Source organism: Erithacus rubecula (assembly GCF_903797595.1).
Source record: "Erithacus rubecula genome assembly, chromosome: 15".
In the NCBI taxonomy this organism is placed as follows: Eukaryota; Metazoa; Chordata; class Aves; order Passeriformes; family Muscicapidae; genus Erithacus; species Erithacus rubecula.
The window spans coordinates 4,930,284-4,948,368 of NC_136667.1; the positions used below are offsets into that span (position 1 = coordinate 4,930,284).

Sequence of the window (18,085 nt, forward strand, 5' to 3'; positions counted from 1 at the left end):
AGCAACTCCTGCAACTGGTTTTAAGACCAAGCTTAAGTGCAGAGAACCCAGGAGAGGCTGGGGAATGTTGGACACAATAATTCCAACTCCAAGGCAGGTTCCTTTAGCAATTCCTTTATTGAAACTACAAACCAGGGTTAAAATTCCTACATTATTCACATAAGTCAAGTTCCAAATTCATTGAATAAAGACAGTCCAGCAGCCAAAGGGGCCAGAAAGCCTGAGCAGTTCAGAGCTGCTGGTTTAAGACTTCAGCCAGGGCCTCACTTCATGCATCTCCCAGGGCAGCTGGAAATTTCCTTCAGGCTCCATGGGAAGAGGCAGGAGCAGAGCTCCAGTGCAAAGACAAAGTTCTCTCAAGATTGTGGGGAAACTGTACCCAACAGTCCCAGCTCAGCAGCAGGGAGGGAGCTGGGAACACCCACCTGGAAAATCACCTCCATTCACCCCAAAAATTCCAGAGGAAAGATTCTAACCCTCCCCCTACCCCAACACACAAATATTTACAGAGACACAACCAGCAAGAAGCAGAGTTTGACTCCCTTGGTGCTCCAGCAGGAGAATCCAACCCCCTCCAAAGTCACCAGCAACGTGGCCTGAAGGGATGGGAAAGCTGCAGGTCAGTTGAGCTCCTCCTTGATGGGGGTGCAGCCTGAGAAGAAGCTGATGTTGCTGCTCAGCAGCCTCTTCTTCTTCCCAAAGGGGTTCTGGTTCTCCCTGCACTCCTCATCCCTCCCCAGCAGGGAGGCAGCACTGCTGGGAATCTTCAGCAGTGCCTCCTGCTCTGTGATGTCCTGCAGGACCTGTGACAAAGCAAGGGACAGTCCTTGGGCTTAGTCACTGCTGGACTGACCCACCAGAGGCAGCCAGGCCAACATCAAGAGCTGCTTTTTTTACTCATGAGGAAAAAGACATTTTTTTGACAAAATATCAAGATCCAGCAGGAAGAGACAGCAGTTGGAACAGTGGGTTCCCATGGGATAAGGGAAATTGTTTAGCTGAGAAATGAGATGTGTCAGGTCAGAGAGAACAGCTGAAGGTCACTTTGAACAGGGACAGATGTGATTTTACCCTGCAAGCTCCTCCCTTCCCCCTTCCCTTGCTGAAGGTGCTGCAGGGAAACATGGCAAGCTGTGCTATCATTGCATTGTGGAAACTTAGGAATTCTCAACTTCCACACGAGCTGCCTGGAGCTGTGCAGAGTTTTCCAGCAGCAGCTTCTCTGGGCTGATTTCCCCCCAAGATCCCTGTTTGAGCAGCTCTGCTCTCCCCTGGGAATGAATAATGAATACCTTTGTGGTTGGAGTGATACACACAGGATGGAAGAAGCTCTCTTCTGTTTTGGTCTCCGTGGGGTCTTCCAGCTTCAAGGACCCTTCTGAGTCCCTTTTGTGCTCCTCACATGTTGTGGTTTCCTGAGGGGCAGCAGAGGGTGAAGCTCTTGCAGAACCTCCATCCCTTCCCTTCCCACCACAGCCCCTGCTCTCCAGCTGGGAATTTTTCCACAGTACAGGATGTTGCAGCTCCATAAAATAGGCAATAATTAGAGCACTAAGGGATGTCCCTCTCTACATCTCTGAGATCCAAAAGCAAAACTCCCACTGGAATATCTTCCTCCAAGAAGTTTTTCATGGACCTTCCCACTGCTACAACCCCCTCCCCAAACCATCCCTTCCATTCTTAAAAAGAAATCTGGGAATGAGTCAAGGTTTTGTGTTGTCTGAAGCCAAAAACACAACTTTAATTTAGTGAGTCCAAAAGGAAAACTGAAATTATTTGTCCTCAGACTTGTGGATGAGAAGTGGGAAGAGGAAAATCTCTGCTGTGAATCTCCAAATGTCTTTGCTGAAATGCAGAGCCTGGTCCTGCAGTGGAAAATTGTCCTCAGTTACCAGAGAGGCACTAATTAGTGACATTCACAGAGCTTCAGCAAAGTGCACCTGCTCTGCCTGGACAAACTGTGCTTGTGTGGCAATTATCCCTTCATCCAGCTTTGCTCCTGCCCAAATGCAGCCCCTGTGCCCCAGAGCAGCAGCACTCACCAGCCCCTGCTCCCTGTTCCTGCACGTGGCCGGGGAGCAGCTGCAGCCGTCGGTGCATCCCAGCTTGTGCTTCCTGCAGCCACACTGCCTGTTCCCACAGCGCCCCTTGCACGAGCACTGCAGAGGGAAGGGGCTCCCATGGCCAGGCTGCTCCTGGAATGCTCCAGGTCCTGCCACATGTGGCATCTCAAGGACAGGGACACCCCCAAGCTGCCCCTTGTTGCGTTTCGCTGCCAGTCCTACATCCCAGAATAAAATCCTCCCACCCACAGATCCATGTTGAGGATCTACAGGATAAGTGACTCAGTGCCTGACTTGAGGTTATGCCAAAGGATCCCAGTTCCTGTGCCACACTTCCACAAAAAGAGGGAGTCCCCACCCCAAAAGCCTCAGGAATTTTGAGCCCCACACTGACAGACAGGTGGAAGCTGAGGCTCTGTCAGCACTGGAAGCTGCAGGTTCCCAGAGGGAACAGGGATCTACAACAGGCCATCTTTTATTTTTTTTTTTTTCCCTAAAATTGTCTCCCTGGACAGATCTGGCTGCTGTTGAGGCTGTTCCTAAAGCAGAGGCCATCTCAGGCACAGGCAGCACAACAGAACATGGGAGAAGGTGATTTGGACAGGGAAAACCTGTCCAGGAATGTGTTGCTGACTGCAGACAACCTTTGCTGTATTTGTGGGAAGATCCCAAATATCCCCAGGCACCCAAATAACCCATTCCTGCCACTTGGAGAACAGTGGAGACCCCACACCTCACATACCCAACCCTTGGACACAAGTGATTCCCTAACAGACAGTGAATCAGCTGGTTCTTACCCCCATGAGGTTTTTCCTTGCTCCTCTGCCTGCTTTCCCAGGAAGCCACTCATCCTCCAGCTCCCCAGAGTCCGAGTGCAGCTCCTCCACATCCATCTCAGGGCTGGCTGCTCGGGGCTTGGCCGTGGTCTGCCGGCGAGCCCTGGGCTGGGACAGGAGCAGAGGGGTGAGCCCACCAGAACCCCACTGAGCAGATGGCACTCATCATTATTAGCTTTTAATAAGGTTTTGTGATGGTTTATTAAGGTTTTCAGAGCCCCTCGCAGCCATGAAGGTTGTAGAGTGAGGGAGGGGAAAAAAAAAAAAAGATCCAATTATCAGGATTGAAAGTTCAATCCATTTAAAGTATTAATGACAAATCCTTGGAAGTCTGAGTTGTTGTCACGTCACATGATTAAAAAAAACAAGTGTCACTCTCCTGTCCAAAGAGTTTTAAATCATTTCTTCCTCCCAGCACTAAGATTTGGCTCTTTGCAAAGCAGCAAAGTTTGCCTTGCTCCATAATTTACAGACTGGGAATACTCCAGAAAAACAATCAGATTGTGAAGGAGGATGCAGAGTCAGAACTACAAAGAAAACAGGCTTGGGGGCTGTTTGCCTTTTTTTTTCCCCCTTAATCAAAAAACTAATGCAAGGTTTTTTTTGCATTAGCCTTCTGGAAAGGACTGAAGGGGCCACTTCAATGAGTGGAACAAGTGCCTGGTAAAAGCAGCTTAGGAGAAAGAAGAAAACCACACTATCAATAGCCAAGATGAATTTTGGCTAAGAGCTGAGGTGCAACACAAACTGAAATCTCTTACCTTGGGTGGAACATAATCAAAAGAAGAGTCTGGAGACTCAGGTGGCCTTTGCTGGATGTGCTGGAACTTCTGGCCACTGGCAACTTGGAGCAGCACCATTTTCTGTCAAAAGGGCCAAGAATTAGTTCTGCAAAAATCCATCAAACCCAACTGGCACAAGGTTCTGTGTCTGTGCAAGGCTCTACCTGTTTCAGATTGTCATTCTCCCGGAGCAGTTCCTGGTTCTTCTCACAGACCTCCCTCATTTTTTCCAGCTCTTCCTCCTGTTTGCAGGACAAGAGGAAATTTGTTTCATTGGAGATAAATAAGAGAAGATCCCCCCAGGGTTATTCCAGCCTGCACACAATCAATCCTTCTCCTAATCCCAGGTATGCCCAAGGGTTCCCCCTCCCCCAGCCACTGCACCTGGAACTGGAGTCGTTCCTGCAGTTTTTTCTCCTGCTCATTCAGGGAATCTTCCAATCTCTTCTCTGCTGCTTCTTTCTGTTGGAATTGGCTGAGCAGGTACAGAACCTGTAAGCAAGTTGGAATAAACAGGAGTGAATTCCTGAAAGGGGCATTTGGCATCAAAGTCCAGGCTTAGGGAAATTTCCTGCAGCTTCCAGCACAATTCCACCCTGATCTACTTGAAAAGTGATCTCCTGCTCAGGTGTAACCTCCTCATTTAAAGCAAGAGGAAAGTTACTGAATAAACCAATTTGCACAGGGCAAATATAGAGATTTCTTTGGCTTCTAATGAACTGTCTGCAAAAATAAAAAAAATTGAGTTGATATTCAGCACCAGCTTCATTTGAGCACATCCCCCTCCTTTGCCTTTTTCTCTGAGCAGACCTGGAGATCAGACTCCAAGATTTCCATGAGCTGTAATTCACCTTTTCCTGGTGTTGCTGTTCCTGCACCAAAATGTGATTTTGGAACTCTGCCTCCAGCTCTGCTATGTGGTTTCTCTCTTCCATCAGCATCTTCTGCACATCAGAGCAGCTGGCCTGGCTCTGCTCCAGGTTACTCTGCAGTTTGCTCTCCTGCACTTTGGAGGTGACCAGCTGGAAAACAAGAGCAAGGGATGGCTTGGGACAGGGATTCCCTGCTGGGACAGGGATTCCCTGCTGGGACAGGGATTCCCTGCTGGGACAGGGGCTGCAGTGTGGAGGGGGAGCATCCCTGTAACTTCCAGCCACCCCAGGAACTTGGACCAGCCCTCAGCACCAAGGAAGCCAGGAAGATTCAGAGCCAGACTCTTTGGAAGTGCAAAGCAGAGAGTTGAGGGTCTTGTTCACAGCTCTGAATTCACCTCCCTTCTTGCAACACAGAATATTTTCCTTTTCTCCCTTTTATTTTGATTTCTAAAGAAACAGGTAGTTCTGTTCTTCAGCTGCTCTTTCCCTGATCTCACAATACCCCAATTTCTTTTTCCCTTCTCAACACCAATTCCACTTTTTCTCCTGACCTCAGGCAGCATTGCCCTTGTTTCCCTGCTTGTTCAGGAAGAATTTTGGGTACTTTTTCTTCTCTTCCACTTTGGAAATTTGCCTTTTTGCTTTCCTATACAAGCATTTAGCTGGCATCTCCAAACCCTCATCTATTCCACTTCTCTGTTTTTCAGATTTCCAATGCAGATTACTTTAATCCAAACTTGAGAAGGGAATAAACCTCATCCTCTCCAAGAGGGCTCCACTCAAATTCCTTTGGTCACTTCCTTTTGTCTGTGGCTAAGCAGACTCACAGCCTTTGTTTTCAGGGATAAAAGAGGGAAATGCAGGTTTACCTCTCCCAGGAGATACTTCAGAGCACATTTGGCCTCCAGGATGGTGGCAATGCTGTCCCAGCGCTGCTTGGCTCGATCATTGTCTGCATCCAGGAGCTTCTGCTGCAGATCTGCTATCTGAGCACTCCTGGGGAAGAATCCACACATTTGGGGTTACAACACAGGAGAAAAGCAGGGCTGGCTTCTGGGCTGATGTTACTGCTCACAGAATATTAAGTAATACAGAGATTTTTGCTGCTCAGTAGAGTACATGGAGCCTGCATTGCTCCCCTGGGGAGTTTTGTCTCCCAAATAAAAGTGGAGATTTTTCCCTTCCACTAACAGCTCCAAACACCCAAAATACCTGAGTGTTTTCCCCACATTTCATAAAAAGTCCAGCCAGGAAAACCCACACCTTTTCCCTCCTCATTCCCAGTCTGTGTGTTTCACACTGTCCCACTGAGCTGGGATGGAAATGAGGGCAAGGCAGAGCTTTGTGGCAGTGCTCACCTGAGCTCCATCTCAGTCTGCAGGCTCTCAATCTGCTTGGAGATGGAGAGGTCAGTGTCTGGGGCCTGCAGGTCAGCCAGGCAGTAGGTCCGTCTCTGCAATGACAGCACAGGGCTCCAGGGGAGCAAATCCCACATTGCCCCAGATATCCCAGCTGGAAAAGCCTCCAGGCACCTCCCCACAGCCCCAGCTCCACTGCTCCTTGCCAAAAGCCTGTGCTAAGGGGAGTGAGGCACTCACATCCCTCAGAATCCTTGAGGCTGGAAAAGCTCTCCCAGAGCAGAGTCCAGCCATTCCTCCCACACTGAAGGTCACCCATGTCCCCAAGTGCCACATCCAGATGTTTTCTGGACACTTTCAAGGATGGTGATTCCACCCTGGGCAGCCCATTCCAAAGCCTGACTGCCCTTTCAGGGAAAATATTTCCCAAAATCCCATTAACTAATGAATTCCTTCAGCATCTCTTGTCCCTGATGTGTCAGGGGACAAGAACATTAACCCTTTCCTCCAGAAAGGCAGCCAAGGGTGGGGTCCATCCCCACCTTCTGAGGGAGCAGGTCAGGTAGGAGTGAGAATAATGAACCCAGTCCTGCTGAACAGCCAGAGTGGGGTGGGAGAAGGGGAATTTCCCTCTTACCCGGAGCTTTGGAGGGGGGTTTTCTCCAGCATCTTTCTTCTCTTTCAGCTGGAGGAGCTCCTTTGCCAGGATTTTCCTGTCCTCCAGCAGGTCTGTCAGGTGCCTTCGAGCTTCCTCAGTGCTGACAAGAACCTCAACTTCATTTGCAAGCCAGCTCTGAAAAAATCACCCCCAAAACCCAAAGGTTGAGCTCAGCTCCAGGACTGAACCCTCTGTGAAGGCATTTCAGAGAAACTGAATAATCCCATTGCAATTCCCTGCTGTGCTCCAGCCACCAAGGCCAGCAGCACCCACCCCAGATCCCAGTTTGCCCAGTGCTGGGATGTGAAAATGCTGTTACCCACTTTGACTCGTGCAGCAATTCCTTCCATGCCCCGGTTTTGGGTCTCCTTCCGTTTATCTGCTGCCTCCTTCTGCTTCTGCAGGGCATCCTTGAGGCGTTTGTTGGCAGCTGCTGCCTGGAAAAGATCCCACAAGGAGCTGAGCAGGGACTGCAAATCATCTGCTACAGCTGGAAACACCAGGGATTCCCAGCCCAGGGCAAACACTGGGACAGTGACAGCACGAGCTCAATAAATCCCAAATAATCCTGGTTTAACTCAAGGGTTCCTGCCTTTGATTTATTTCCTTTGCTGCCATTCCTCCTTTAAAGAGAAGTTCCTTCTAGGCTTGAAGGCAGAAGGAAACAGCCAAAATGAGGGGTTGAAGTTGCATTTCTTTTACAAAGCCATCCTGAAAGGATTTTGAGCTTCAACCTTGCCACCACCCAAACTCATTACCCACTTTCTACTTGGGATCTGCATGGATTTGCCACAGGATCCTGGGACACCCAGGGCCATATTTGGGACCACCCCCCCTCCAGGGCCATATTTGGGACCACCCCCCACCCAGGGCCATATTTGAGACCCTCCCCCAGGGCCATTTGGCCTTCAAGGAGCAAATTTAACCGAGATTCCTCAAAGACCCCAAGGCAGAAATGGAGATTTCTCTACAGAGAAAAAGCTTTTCTTTCCATCTTCTAAACCTCCTTCAAGAGGTTTCTGTGTATCCTGGTGCTTCCCCCAGCCCCAGCTGGCAGATTTGAGGGATTGGGTGGGGATCCCAGGAGATGCTGCCTCCTCACCTCCTCTGTTTTGCGCCGGAGGACGTTGGCCTGTTTCTGGAAATCCCTCTCCAGCTTGAGGAGCTCATATTGTCTCTTACGGTCCTGCAAGGAAAAACAGCTGCAAAAGTCACATTTTTCCATGACAAAGGAAAGGTTGCAGCCCCAAAATTCCAGCCTGAGTATCCTTGAGGGGCAGGAATTGTGTGTACTGGCCACCACAAGCAGTTGGATTTTATCAACCTCCAGATCCAACTTTCCTTTGGAAGTTTAAAATCCTCCCATGCTGATCCCAAACCCTACAACTTTAAATCCTTCAAATATTGACTATTTTTGCTTTTCTGCTTTAGGGCAGAGTCACAGCTGTGGCAAGAGCTTGAAGATTCTCCAGGCACAAACAAGTCCAAGTGGTGAAAAGTGGCAGCCACACCAGCCAAGCTTCTCTTAAAGCATTCCCAGCTCCTCTCAGCTGATTCCCAGTTAAAGAAACCTTGCAGCCTTAGGGAAGGAAGAGTGTGAGGGGTTAATTTGCTTTTTGCTGACCTTTTCCTTCAGCTGGATCACCTCCTTGTCCTTCTGCTGCTTCCACTGCCTGAATTTCTCAGTGTCTTCTTTCATCTGACGCATCAGCTGCACCCTTTGCTGCTTCATTTCCTGAAAAGGAGAATTATCCAGGATTTACATCCTAAAGAGCTTCAGCCTCCATTCCTTGGGTTTGCCAGGTGGGAAATTTTACTGTGCTCCTACCCAGGACACTCTCCAAGTGCTAAAAACAGGGATATTTTTTTTTAGGGATAAAGGGAAGACCAACATATTTTAGGGAAAGCAAAGAGGAATCAAATTATTTGTTTGAGGCATTAAATTAAAAATGCCAGAAGATACTTTGGAATTATTTCCCTCCCAAATCTCAGTAGTCACCTGCTTATTGTGGTCATCAGCCACAGGAATTTTGCCAAAAACTGCTCTTTTCAGTCTGTCTAAACACAAAGTGGATTCTTGACTGGGATTTTGTTTTCTGGGATCATTCCCTCCTGGGACTTTTATTTTTTCTGGGAGGGTTCCTGCCTGAGGTTTTTTTTGTTTTTTTGTTTTTTTTTTTTTTTTTTTTCTGGAATCATCCCTGCCTGGTTCTGGTTTTTTTTTTTTTTTTTTTAGTGGAATCTTCCCTGCCTGGGAATTTTTGCCTGAAATCATCCCTGCCTGGGATTTTTTTGCCTGGGAGAATTCCTGCCTAGGATCTTTTTCCTGGCAGGATTCCTGCCTGGGATCTTTTTCCCTGGGAGGATTCCTGCCTGGGATCTTTTTCCCTGGGAGGATTCCTGCCTGGGATTTTTTTCCCTGGGAAGATTCCTGCCTGGGATTTTTTTCCCTGGGAAGATTCCTGCCTGGGATCTTTTCCCTGGGATTTTTTCCCTGGGAGAATTCCTGCCTGGGATCTTTTTCCTGGAATTATTTTCCTTAGATTCCTGCCTGGGATTTTTTCCCTGGGAGGATTCCTGCCTGGGATTTTTTTCCCTGGGATTTTTTTCCCTTAGATTCCTGCCTGGGATTTTTTTTTCCTGGGAGGATTCCTGCCTGGGATCTTTTCCCTGGGATTCCTGCCTGGGATCTTTTTCCTGGAATTTTTTACCTGGGATCTTTTTCCTGGGATTCCTGCCTGGGATCTTTTTCCTGGGATCTTTTCCCTGGGATTCCTGCCTGGGATCTTTTCCCTGGGATTTTTTCCCTGGGATTCCTGCCTGAGATCTTTTTCCTGGAATTTTTTACCTGGGATCTTTTTCCTGGGATTATTTTCCTTAGATTCCTGCCTGGGATCTTTTTCCTGGGATTCCTGCCTGGGATCTTTTCCCTGGGATTCCTGCCTGGGATCTTTTCCCTGGGATTTTTTACCTGGGATCTTTTTCCTGGGATTCCTGCCTGGGATCTTTTTCCTGGGATTTTTCCCCTGGGATCTTTTTCCTGGGATTTCTCCCCTGGAATCTTTTTCCTGGGATTATTTTCCCTGGGATTTTTCCCTGGGGTCTTTTCCCTGGGGTGACTCCTGCCTGGAGCTCTCTGCCCACATGGCTCAGGTGTGTGTGTGGTTGCTCACCCTGATCTCCTGGTTCAGTTTGGACACCGTGCGCTCCGTGGATTCCTTCAGCTTCAGGAGTTTGGATTGCTCATTCAGCTTCTTCTTGAGCTCATTAATTTGTGCTTCCAGCTCCTGCAGCCTCTTCCTGCGCCTCTCACTCAGCCTGGAGAGAAACAGCAGCAAATCCTCTGCAGCTTCAGACACAGCTCATGGAAAATGTCCCCTCTGTCACCTTTGCTGCAGCTGAAAGCCCACAGGAGGCTTCTCTGCAGCTCCTGGCACATTAAAGGGACACTTTGATATCAAAAAAAAGCTTTTACAGATGATGGAAGAGCAAGACATTGGATTTTCAGCACATTAAGAACCCCCAGAGCTGCAGGCAGAACTCTCTTACTTGGCCTGGTTGATGTCTTTCTTTGCCATGTGCAGAGCAAGAACCAGTTCTTCCTTTTCCTTTTGCAAATTGCTGACCTCCAACTCCAGATCCTTGATATTGGTCTGGAAAGGACAAGAAGAATAAATCTCCAAATAAAAACCTTGGAAAGACACCCTGAGGCAAAGCTTTGAGACAGAGAAACCTTGAAAAATCCCATTCCTTCACAGCAGGCTGCTAAACCACCTTATCTATGAGCAGAGTGAGGGTGACAGGGGCTGGCCCAGCACAGTCTGGAGCTTTTGGTGGGCACAGAGTCACTGTCACATCCTGACTGGATCATTTCAGAGATGGGACATCCCAACACAGCAGGAAAAACTGCCCAAGGGAGCAGGGACCCATCTTAAGGAACAGACCCAAATCAGAACAGGGAGGAAAACAAACTGAGCAAGGGGGATTTCAGCTTTACCTGGTACTGGGACTGAATGGGCCCCAGCTGAGTATCATTCTGAGACATTTTTTTGGCCAGGGCCTCTTTCAGACTCAGGGCTTTGTTGAGCTCCAGCAGCTCCCTGGAGAGCTGTGCCTGGCGCAGGGCGTGCTGCGTGCTGAAATCATTGGAGGCTCTCTTGGACTCCTGGCCCACTTCTGCTTCCTGCAGGAGACACAGCCATGAGCAGAGGCCAACCCAGAGCTCCTGAATTACTCTGTTTCTACAGAGCTTCAAACTCATTTTTATGTAAAAAAGAACTAGAAATGCAGAAATGACAACAGGTTCTTGACATTGAACACATCGAGTTTAAAACAGCACAGACAAGAAGGATGATTTATTAATCACTTGGGTCAGAAATTAGCAGGAGGTAGCAGAAAAAAGTGATGAGGAGATAAAACCATGTCCCAGTCAGGTGTGCAAAGCTGAACCCCTCACTTACACCTGGAGAACCTTGTTCAGAGTTTGGCAGCTCTGCAGCATCTTCTGTAGAGGAAGTGTTTTCACTCTGATGGACAGAGAGAAGATTTGAGTGAAAAGGAAAATATGAAATAAAATGAAGGAAATAACAGTCTGCTGGGACATTATGGCAAAGTACAATGCAATTCTCCTCTAGCCAGAGCTTCTCTGGAAGGAGGAGACCATCATCCTCCTCCTTGTCTGGTTGGAAAAGCCATTCCTTGAAATCTTCCCTGAACTGGAAGAGAACAGAGGAATGTCCAGTGACAGAAAACTGAAATTCCATTAGACAAAAGCCTGGAAGCTTCTATTTAACAATGTCAGATCCCTGCAATTTACATTGTCCATAAAAATCACCAAGTTTAGAACACTTCACATCCAATTTAGGGACTGTAAATCCATGCCAAACTCCAGTATCAAGTTTTTTCATTTTCATTAATGAGAGTGTCCTCACTGGGGCAAACATTGCTTGGTTTCCTCTCTTGGCATGGATTTACATGGGTTTTCCTCCTTCCCCCAAGGAGCAACACTAAAGCACAACAGGACAGTTCTGAAGTGGATCTCAAGATTCTTTTTGCACTTTTAACTCCTGGGTTCCTTGAGGGAAGTTGTTGGAGTGGAATCCCAGATTTCCTGAGTAAACTGACCCAATTCCTCCCTCCCTGGGTTCAGCCTTACCTGCAGCTCAGCCAGCACCTGCTGCAGGTTCCGGATCACCTCCACACTTTCCTTTAATTCCTCATCTTCCACAGTCTCCACCAGCTTCTGCAGATCCAGCTTGCACCTGGAAACATGGGAACAAGTCCATGGCAAGTTTGTGCCAGAAGAACAAATTTCCCCACTCAATCTCTGAATAAATTCTGGATGAACAAATCCCAGCTGATTTGATCCAGTTTATCCCACTGAAAACATTGAATTCTCAAGAATATTATCTCAGGAGAAGAGTATAGGGACACTTACACAGCATGGTGCTGGAGCTGCTCTAGTTTTGCATTCATCTTCTCATTTTCTTGCTCTGTCTAAAAGAAATTAGAGTTATATTCAGTTGTAGAGGAATCCAGGAATCAGGTGATTAATTTGCAACAAAAGTTTGGCAGTGTGAAAATCAATGCACTGAAAGATCTTTCATGGTCAGGGCCACCAGTTTGGATTTCACAGCAATTTTTTCAGGGATAGACACTGCAGGCAATAATATTTAAAATATTAAAATAAAACATTTGAAGTATTAAAAAGAAAGATTCAAGCCTTGTTTTCCCAAAGGAAAACTAAAGACCAACAGATTATGTCAGGCTTTTGGTTCTGATTGCTTTGGAACCAATGTGAAAGGAGCATTTAAGAGAAATTGTCAATATATCATAAATACAGGAACTGCTGTTGATTTACTCCCAGCATTTAGAGCTCCCCTGGGATAACTGAACTCACCAGGATGATCCTCTCCAGCATCTGTGCTGTTTGCCCAGCAGCCTCACTCAGCCCCTGGCTCAGCTTCTGGTTCTCCTCCTGCAGGGATTGGTTCTTCTCCATCAGGGACTGGAGGCTCTCTGAGGGGGCCAAACCACTGCAACAGCAAGGAGCAGCTGGGTGTGAGTTTGGGCTTTGGGACAGCACTGAAGACACCTCCAAAATTATTATTATTCCCTAAACAATTTACAATAAATAGCCCAGAATGGTTTGGGAGTGGAAGGATCTTAAAGTTCTTCCAGCCCCATCCTTGTCAGGGCAGGGACACCTTCCACAGACCAGGCTGCTCCAGGTTCTGTCCAAGCCTTGGACACTTCCAGAATGCAGGAAAAAACCTCCAAACAGAGGTTGTGAACTCCATGTACTTGGTTTTGAAACATCCCCAAAACACAACACCTGCACAATTCAGCTCTGTGCCAGATTTTGTGCTTTTGAGGATGATGGAGGTGGAGGTGCCCCACATTTAGGGGTAGAGAGGTGAGGAGAACAGAGATGGAGGGTCCCAGAGACAGGAATTTGTTCAGGAGGTGTTTCCTGCTTTCTATTTTACCTCCTGCAACAGATTGTTGCAATCATGAGGTGTTTGCTACAAAATTAAATAACCCAGGGAATTCCAGTAAGGATGACAAAAAGAGAGGGAGGTAAAATGCAACCAATTTGTTCTTCCCTCACTCCACAGCACTGCCCAGAGCTAAGGACACCCAGAGACTTCTGGAGTGTGACAAATACATATCCATAGGACATCAAATAACAAATCTCACTTGAGAGCCACAGGCAGGGTCCCTCCATGGGCCTGGAGCAGCAACACCTGGAGCTGCTGGACCTGCAAAGACAAATAATTATTGCTTGTAAATGTAGCAGCTTGCATGGATCCTTGGTATTCCTGACTCCTCTGCTCTACAATTCCCATTTTACCACAGGATGAGGCAAGGGGTGCTGCTCTTACAGCATTTCAAGCCATTTACTCCTCAAATAAAAGATTCTTCATTTCTCTCTGGGATCACTCCAGGGAAAACTTTTCCCTTCCCACCATGCTGGGCACAGGCAAATGTCAGGAAGGCACCAAATCATCTCTGTATTTCTAATTGTGCCTGTAGTTCAGCAGGCAATGATTTTGTTGGGTGAAAGAGGAGTTTAAACCATTTAAACCATCACCATTTTTCTCTGGCTGCATGAAAACTCCAAGAAATATCCCCAAATCCCCTTCCCAGCCACCTCCAGTGACACAGCAATGCACATTAGGGATGATTTGCATTTTTTGTGAGCTTGTGCCTTCCCTTGGGGTTTTTGCTGAGCTCAGAACATGAGGGATGTGCCAGTACCTGCTGCTTCAGCTGGTGCAGCTCAGCTGCCTGGGGGTCCACGTTGACAATGGGTTTGTTTTTGATTTTCCTGGCCCTGTCAGCATAACGTAGAGTGTTCAGGGTCTCCTCCAGGTTGGAATCTGCTGGGCTCACACAGGCAATCATCAGAGTGTGGCTGTTCCCACCCAGCGAGTCTGGGAAGGAAAAGAAACAGTGGCAAAGTGTCAGAGCAACAATGAAACTGAACTGTCATCATTCAAGGGCTCCAATATCACCAGTGCATCTCCAAAGTGCAGATTAGACAGCTGGATTTTGGTGCCACTCATTAAAGTGGGTTTTTGAAAGCCAAAATCAGGGTTTGAAATCAAAGATTTCATCCCAGAAGCCCCAGTTATTGCCCTAATAAATAACTTATTTATGCCATGCCTAGCCTGGCTCTTTCAGATTTGCCCCTTCCTTCTCCCTCCCCCTGTAATGAGAACTCCATGAATATCCAGAATTTTCACCAATTAAAATTATTGGGTAAGAACAGATCACAAAGCTGCATGGAACTTCATCCTTTGGTTTTATACAAATTGGCTCCTTAAACCTACTGATCACAAAAAACCAAATAAAACAAAACAAGAAAGGGGCTCCACATCCAGCCCAAACCAGGTTTTCATGAGGTACTTTCAGACATGGAAAATACTGAAGAGCTTTTGCACCAAATTATGCAATTACCATAAAAATCTCAGCCATTTCATTACTAAAGCTGTGCCCAAATTAAAGAGTAGCTTAAATAAAATGCATTAAAAGACAAATCCCAGTTATTGAAAAATAAAGCTATTCAGGCCAAGAAAACAAATCCCAGGGAAGGCACAGACAGCTGGAGCTTCATTCTGGCTGTGACATCACCCAGGGAGTTGCTGTAATTAAGGTACAATAATAGATCTCTGCTCCCAGACTTCTCCTCTTCCTTCTCCCCACCAAAAATATGCCCTGAATTTGTCTTGTTTCCTCCTGTCACACACAAAGTGCAGGAGAGCAAGATTTTTTAGAGTTCACCTCACTGTATTTGCAACCTAAGAGTTCAGGAAAGGCCTGGCATCAGTGAGGAATTAAACAAATAAATCCCTTTGCAGGTGGGGAGTTTCCTCCTGCTTTGTTATTTAAACACCTGCAAATTTCAGCTTTGTCATCATCTTCTCTCACCTTGCAGCAGCCTGGTCAGCTTAGAGTCTCTGTAAGGGACAAACCCTCCCTTTTTGTTCTCCTCTCCCAGAGCACTGATGACATTCCCCAGGCACAGGAGGCCTCTGTTGATGTTGATTCCTGCAGACAAAGCTCACAGTGAGCACAGCCACCTCAACAACTCCAAACTCATTTCCTGCCTTTATTAAAACTTCAACAAGGTTAAAAAAGCAGGTTAAAGGATAAGAGAAGTGCTTTGCTCTTTTATGAGCTCCAAAGTGAGAAGAAACCCAAACTCCACCTCTCCCAGCCCACAGACCTTCCTTGAGTCTGTCTCCCTCAGCCTTGGTCTTCTTCTGTCTCTCAGAGCCAGCAAGATCCACCAGGTGTAGCTTGCAGTGAAAACTGCAATTCCTAGAGCAGAAAGAAACTCTTTTACTCTTCCAGGTGGAAAAGGAGCAGCCCAGGAGCTGAAAATTCAGAGAGCCAAAACCTGAGCTGCCCTGAGAAGCACAGCTCATGATCAGGATGAGGAAATTTTGGGAAAGTCACTCTCATCAGCTGCACAGTGACACTCACTTGTCATTTTTCTTCCTCTGATCAATGCAGATGGTGAAGATGGCATGGGATCTGGAGGATTGGGAATTCATGGCTGTGGATCCCACAGTTCTGCAATTGTTCCCCTGCTCCAGGCAGGACACAGTATCTTGGGGACAGGTGACATTTCTTTCTGTCAGCCCCACAATCTGTAGCCAGGAAGGAAACATTGCTTATCCTCTGCTTCCTCTTCATCCCACCTGGGATCAGAAAAATCTCCCTGCACCTCAGACTGTGCCAATCAATCTCAAAAATCAGTGTCACCTCCAGCCAGGGGCCTGGCATGGAAACTCCCAGGAAAAACTGGTTCTAAATTTCATTCCACATCACCTGTTCCTAAACACCCCCAAGTTCCTCTGCCTGTTCCAGAGTCAGCTGGGCTCTGGGATGGACACAGAGCTCCAGGGACAAATCCATGGATATCCCAGGCCAAGCTGGGAGCTGTGCAGTGACAGGAAAGGGCTGCTGGGGAGGGGATTTGTGTGAATAAAGGATTAGAGAGGCAGCTCCCAGGGGCACAAGCCAGAGAGGGGATGAGCAGGAAGGACTGGATGTGCTCCTTGGCAAGCTGTGCTTTCCCTGAGGGTCCATCCCCCTGGGTCTCCCAACACAAGGATCAGCTCCACCCCACAGCTTTAGGGATGACAAAAAATTGCACACAAACCCCTTCAGTGCCCAGCCCTCACCCCCTGCTGCTCCCACAGCCAGGGGGACACACCTTGATGCCTTCCTTGGGATCCTCCCTGATGCTGAGCTGGGAACGCTCTCGGGGGGGGCACAGCAGGTCCAGAATATCCTCATTGTAAATCTGCAAGCAGCAGAGGAGCAGCTCAGAGTTACCAGCCAAAGGAAGGGGTGGTTATGATGAAATTAGGGCTGATTTGGCATCACATTTTATTCATTTCACCTCTAGAGAAAGACCCTTTGAACCAGAAAGGACTGACAAAACCTCCTGGACTCTTAGGGGTTGATTTAATCGATATCTGCTACCTAAAGGAGGCGACCTCAAAACTCCCTTTATTCCTCACTTGACAAAAACCAAACTTTTACCTCCAGATAAGAAACTTTGAGGATGAACTCCCAATCCTGCCTTTGCTGTTTCTCCTCAAAGAGCAGCTTGATGACCCTGGGGATGACCCCCACGCTGGGCTCATGCTCCTGGTTGGCAGTGTAGGTGCCCCCCATGGAATAGGTTTTCCCTGACCCCGTCTGTCCGTAGGCCAAGACAGTGGCATTGTACCCTGAGGGAACAAAGGGCACAAGGACGAGTCACATGGGGGTGGAAAGCTGCATAACTGAAAGTCACCCTTCCAGAACATCATCAGTTTGAAGCATAGATCACAGTCAGGAACACTGAGGGAAAAAATAAATTATTATTTCAGCTCTTTTTTTTAAGAGTGGATGTTTTATTAGAGCTAAACAGAAACACAGCACGAATTCACTGCAGCATCCTGGAACAGGATGTTTATCAATTCATTGAGTTATTCTTAAGGAGGGAAAGGGACATTTCATAAGGGCTTGGAGTGACAGGACAAGAGGGAATGGCTTCCCACTGCCACAGGAATATTGGGAAGGAATTATTCCCTGTGAGGGTGGCTGCCCCTGGATCCCTGGAAGTGTCTAAAGCCAGGCTGGATGGGATCTGCAGCAATCTGGGATAGTGGAAGATGGCACAGGATGGGTTTAAAGGTCCCTTCAGATCCAAACTATTCTGGTATTCCGTGAAAATGGCAGCGTCAGGGAACACACTCCCCCTCGCTCTGCGAGGAAAAACAGGCTCCAAAGCAGCAAAACCTGCAACAAACCTTTGAAAAGGCCTCGGACCAGAGGCGACACCGCAGTGTTGAAAACCTCCTCCTGCTCCACGGACGGGTCGAACACGTAGTCGTAGGTGAAAGCCTTGTCATTGCCCACCACGACCTGCGGGCGAGAGGGACGGGGCAGCGCTGGGAGCCGCGCCCGGGCTGCGGGAGCGCCGGGAGCGGCCGCGCCTCACCTGCGGCTCGCCGGGCACGAAGGACAGGCAGGTCCGGCAGCCCTCGCTCGTCTCCTTGGGCACCAGCGGCCGGCAGCGCAGCGCCACGCGCACCGGGATGCCCTTCTCGTCCTCGCGCACCATGGCCGGCCTGCGGGACACGAGCGCCGTGAGCGGGGATGGAGGGGGTGCGGCGGCGCCGCCGGGGCTCGGGGTGGAGCGGAAGCCCCGGGCCTGGGGCGGAGGGGGAGCGGGCCCGGCCTGGCCCTGCCCGGTGTCGCGGGGCGGCCGCGGGACTGACCTGGAACCGCCGCTGCCCGTTCCAATGGCGGCGCCGCAACGGCCGCCGTTCAAACCGGGCCGCGCGCCGCCGCGGCCAATCACCGAGCGGCGCGGCGGAACGGCCAATCCCAAAGCTGTACGTCACCGAGAGGCGGGGTTACGGTCGATCGCAGAGGGTGACGTCACTGGGAGTGGGACAGGGCGAGGGGCGGGGCGAAGGGCGGGGCGGAACCAATGGCGTCAGGCG

The 18,085-nt window shown here is 48.6% G+C and overlaps 1 protein-coding gene across 3 annotated transcripts; it reads right to left on the reverse strand.

Annotated features, from left to right (window-relative positions):
* Window positions 1–98: 98 nt before the first annotated feature.
* KIF4A (kinesin family member 4A) lies at window positions 99–17,903 on the reverse strand. 3 transcript variants are annotated; one of them, XM_079319209.1, is made up of 31 exons: window positions 17,858–17,903; window positions 17,578–17,707; window positions 17,387–17,501; window positions 16,632–16,822; window positions 16,300–16,389; window positions 15,564–15,730; window positions 15,304–15,398; window positions 15,006–15,125; window positions 13,833–14,008; window positions 13,272–13,333; window positions 12,472–12,607; window positions 12,010–12,068; window positions 11,728–11,833; window positions 11,033–11,098; window positions 10,570–10,755; window positions 10,122–10,225; window positions 9,746–9,890; window positions 8,197–8,307; window positions 7,675–7,758; window positions 6,896–7,009; window positions 6,552–6,707; window positions 5,915–6,009; window positions 5,426–5,552; window positions 4,533–4,703; window positions 4,066–4,173; window positions 3,846–3,923; window positions 3,661–3,762; window positions 2,861–3,007; window positions 2,043–2,159; window positions 1,293–1,415; window positions 99–803 (listed from the first exon to the last, which is right to left on the reverse strand). In XM_079319209.1, exons 2-31 carry the CDS (start codon window positions 17,698–17,700, stop codon window positions 621–623), a joined length of 3,657 nt encoding a protein of 1,218 aa, XP_079175335.1. In that variant the 5' UTR covers window positions 17,701–17,707; window positions 17,858–17,903; the 3' UTR covers window positions 99–620. The 3 variants fall into 3 exon arrangements, with proteins under 3 accessions (XP_079175335.1, XP_079175334.1, XP_079175336.1); XM_079319208.1 differs by lacking the exon at window positions 17,858–17,903 and having other exon boundaries at window positions 17,578–17,848; XM_079319210.1 differs by lacking the exons at window positions 99–803; window positions 1,293–1,415; window positions 17,858–17,903 and adding an exon at window positions 1,704–1,865 and having other exon boundaries at window positions 17,578–17,758.
* Between the last annotated feature and the right edge of the window lie 182 nt (window positions 17,904–18,085).

What these genes read in the sequence shown, in the direction of transcription:
- KIF4A (XM_079319209.1), bottom strand. Translation starts at nt 17,700, where the DNA reads ATGGTGCGCGAGGACGAGAAGGGCATCCCGGTGCGCGTGGCGCTGCGC. An exon ending in ACCCCCCTCCAAAGCTCCGG is followed by an intron (nt 6,010 to 6,551) that starts GTAAGAGGGAAA and finishes CTGTCATTGCAG; the next exon opens with AGACGGACCTACTGCCTGGC. An exon ending in AGAATGACAATCTGAAACAG is followed by an intron (nt 3,763 to 3,845) that starts GTAGAGCCTTGC and finishes CCCTTTTGACAG; the next exon opens with AAAATGGTGCTGCTCCAAGT.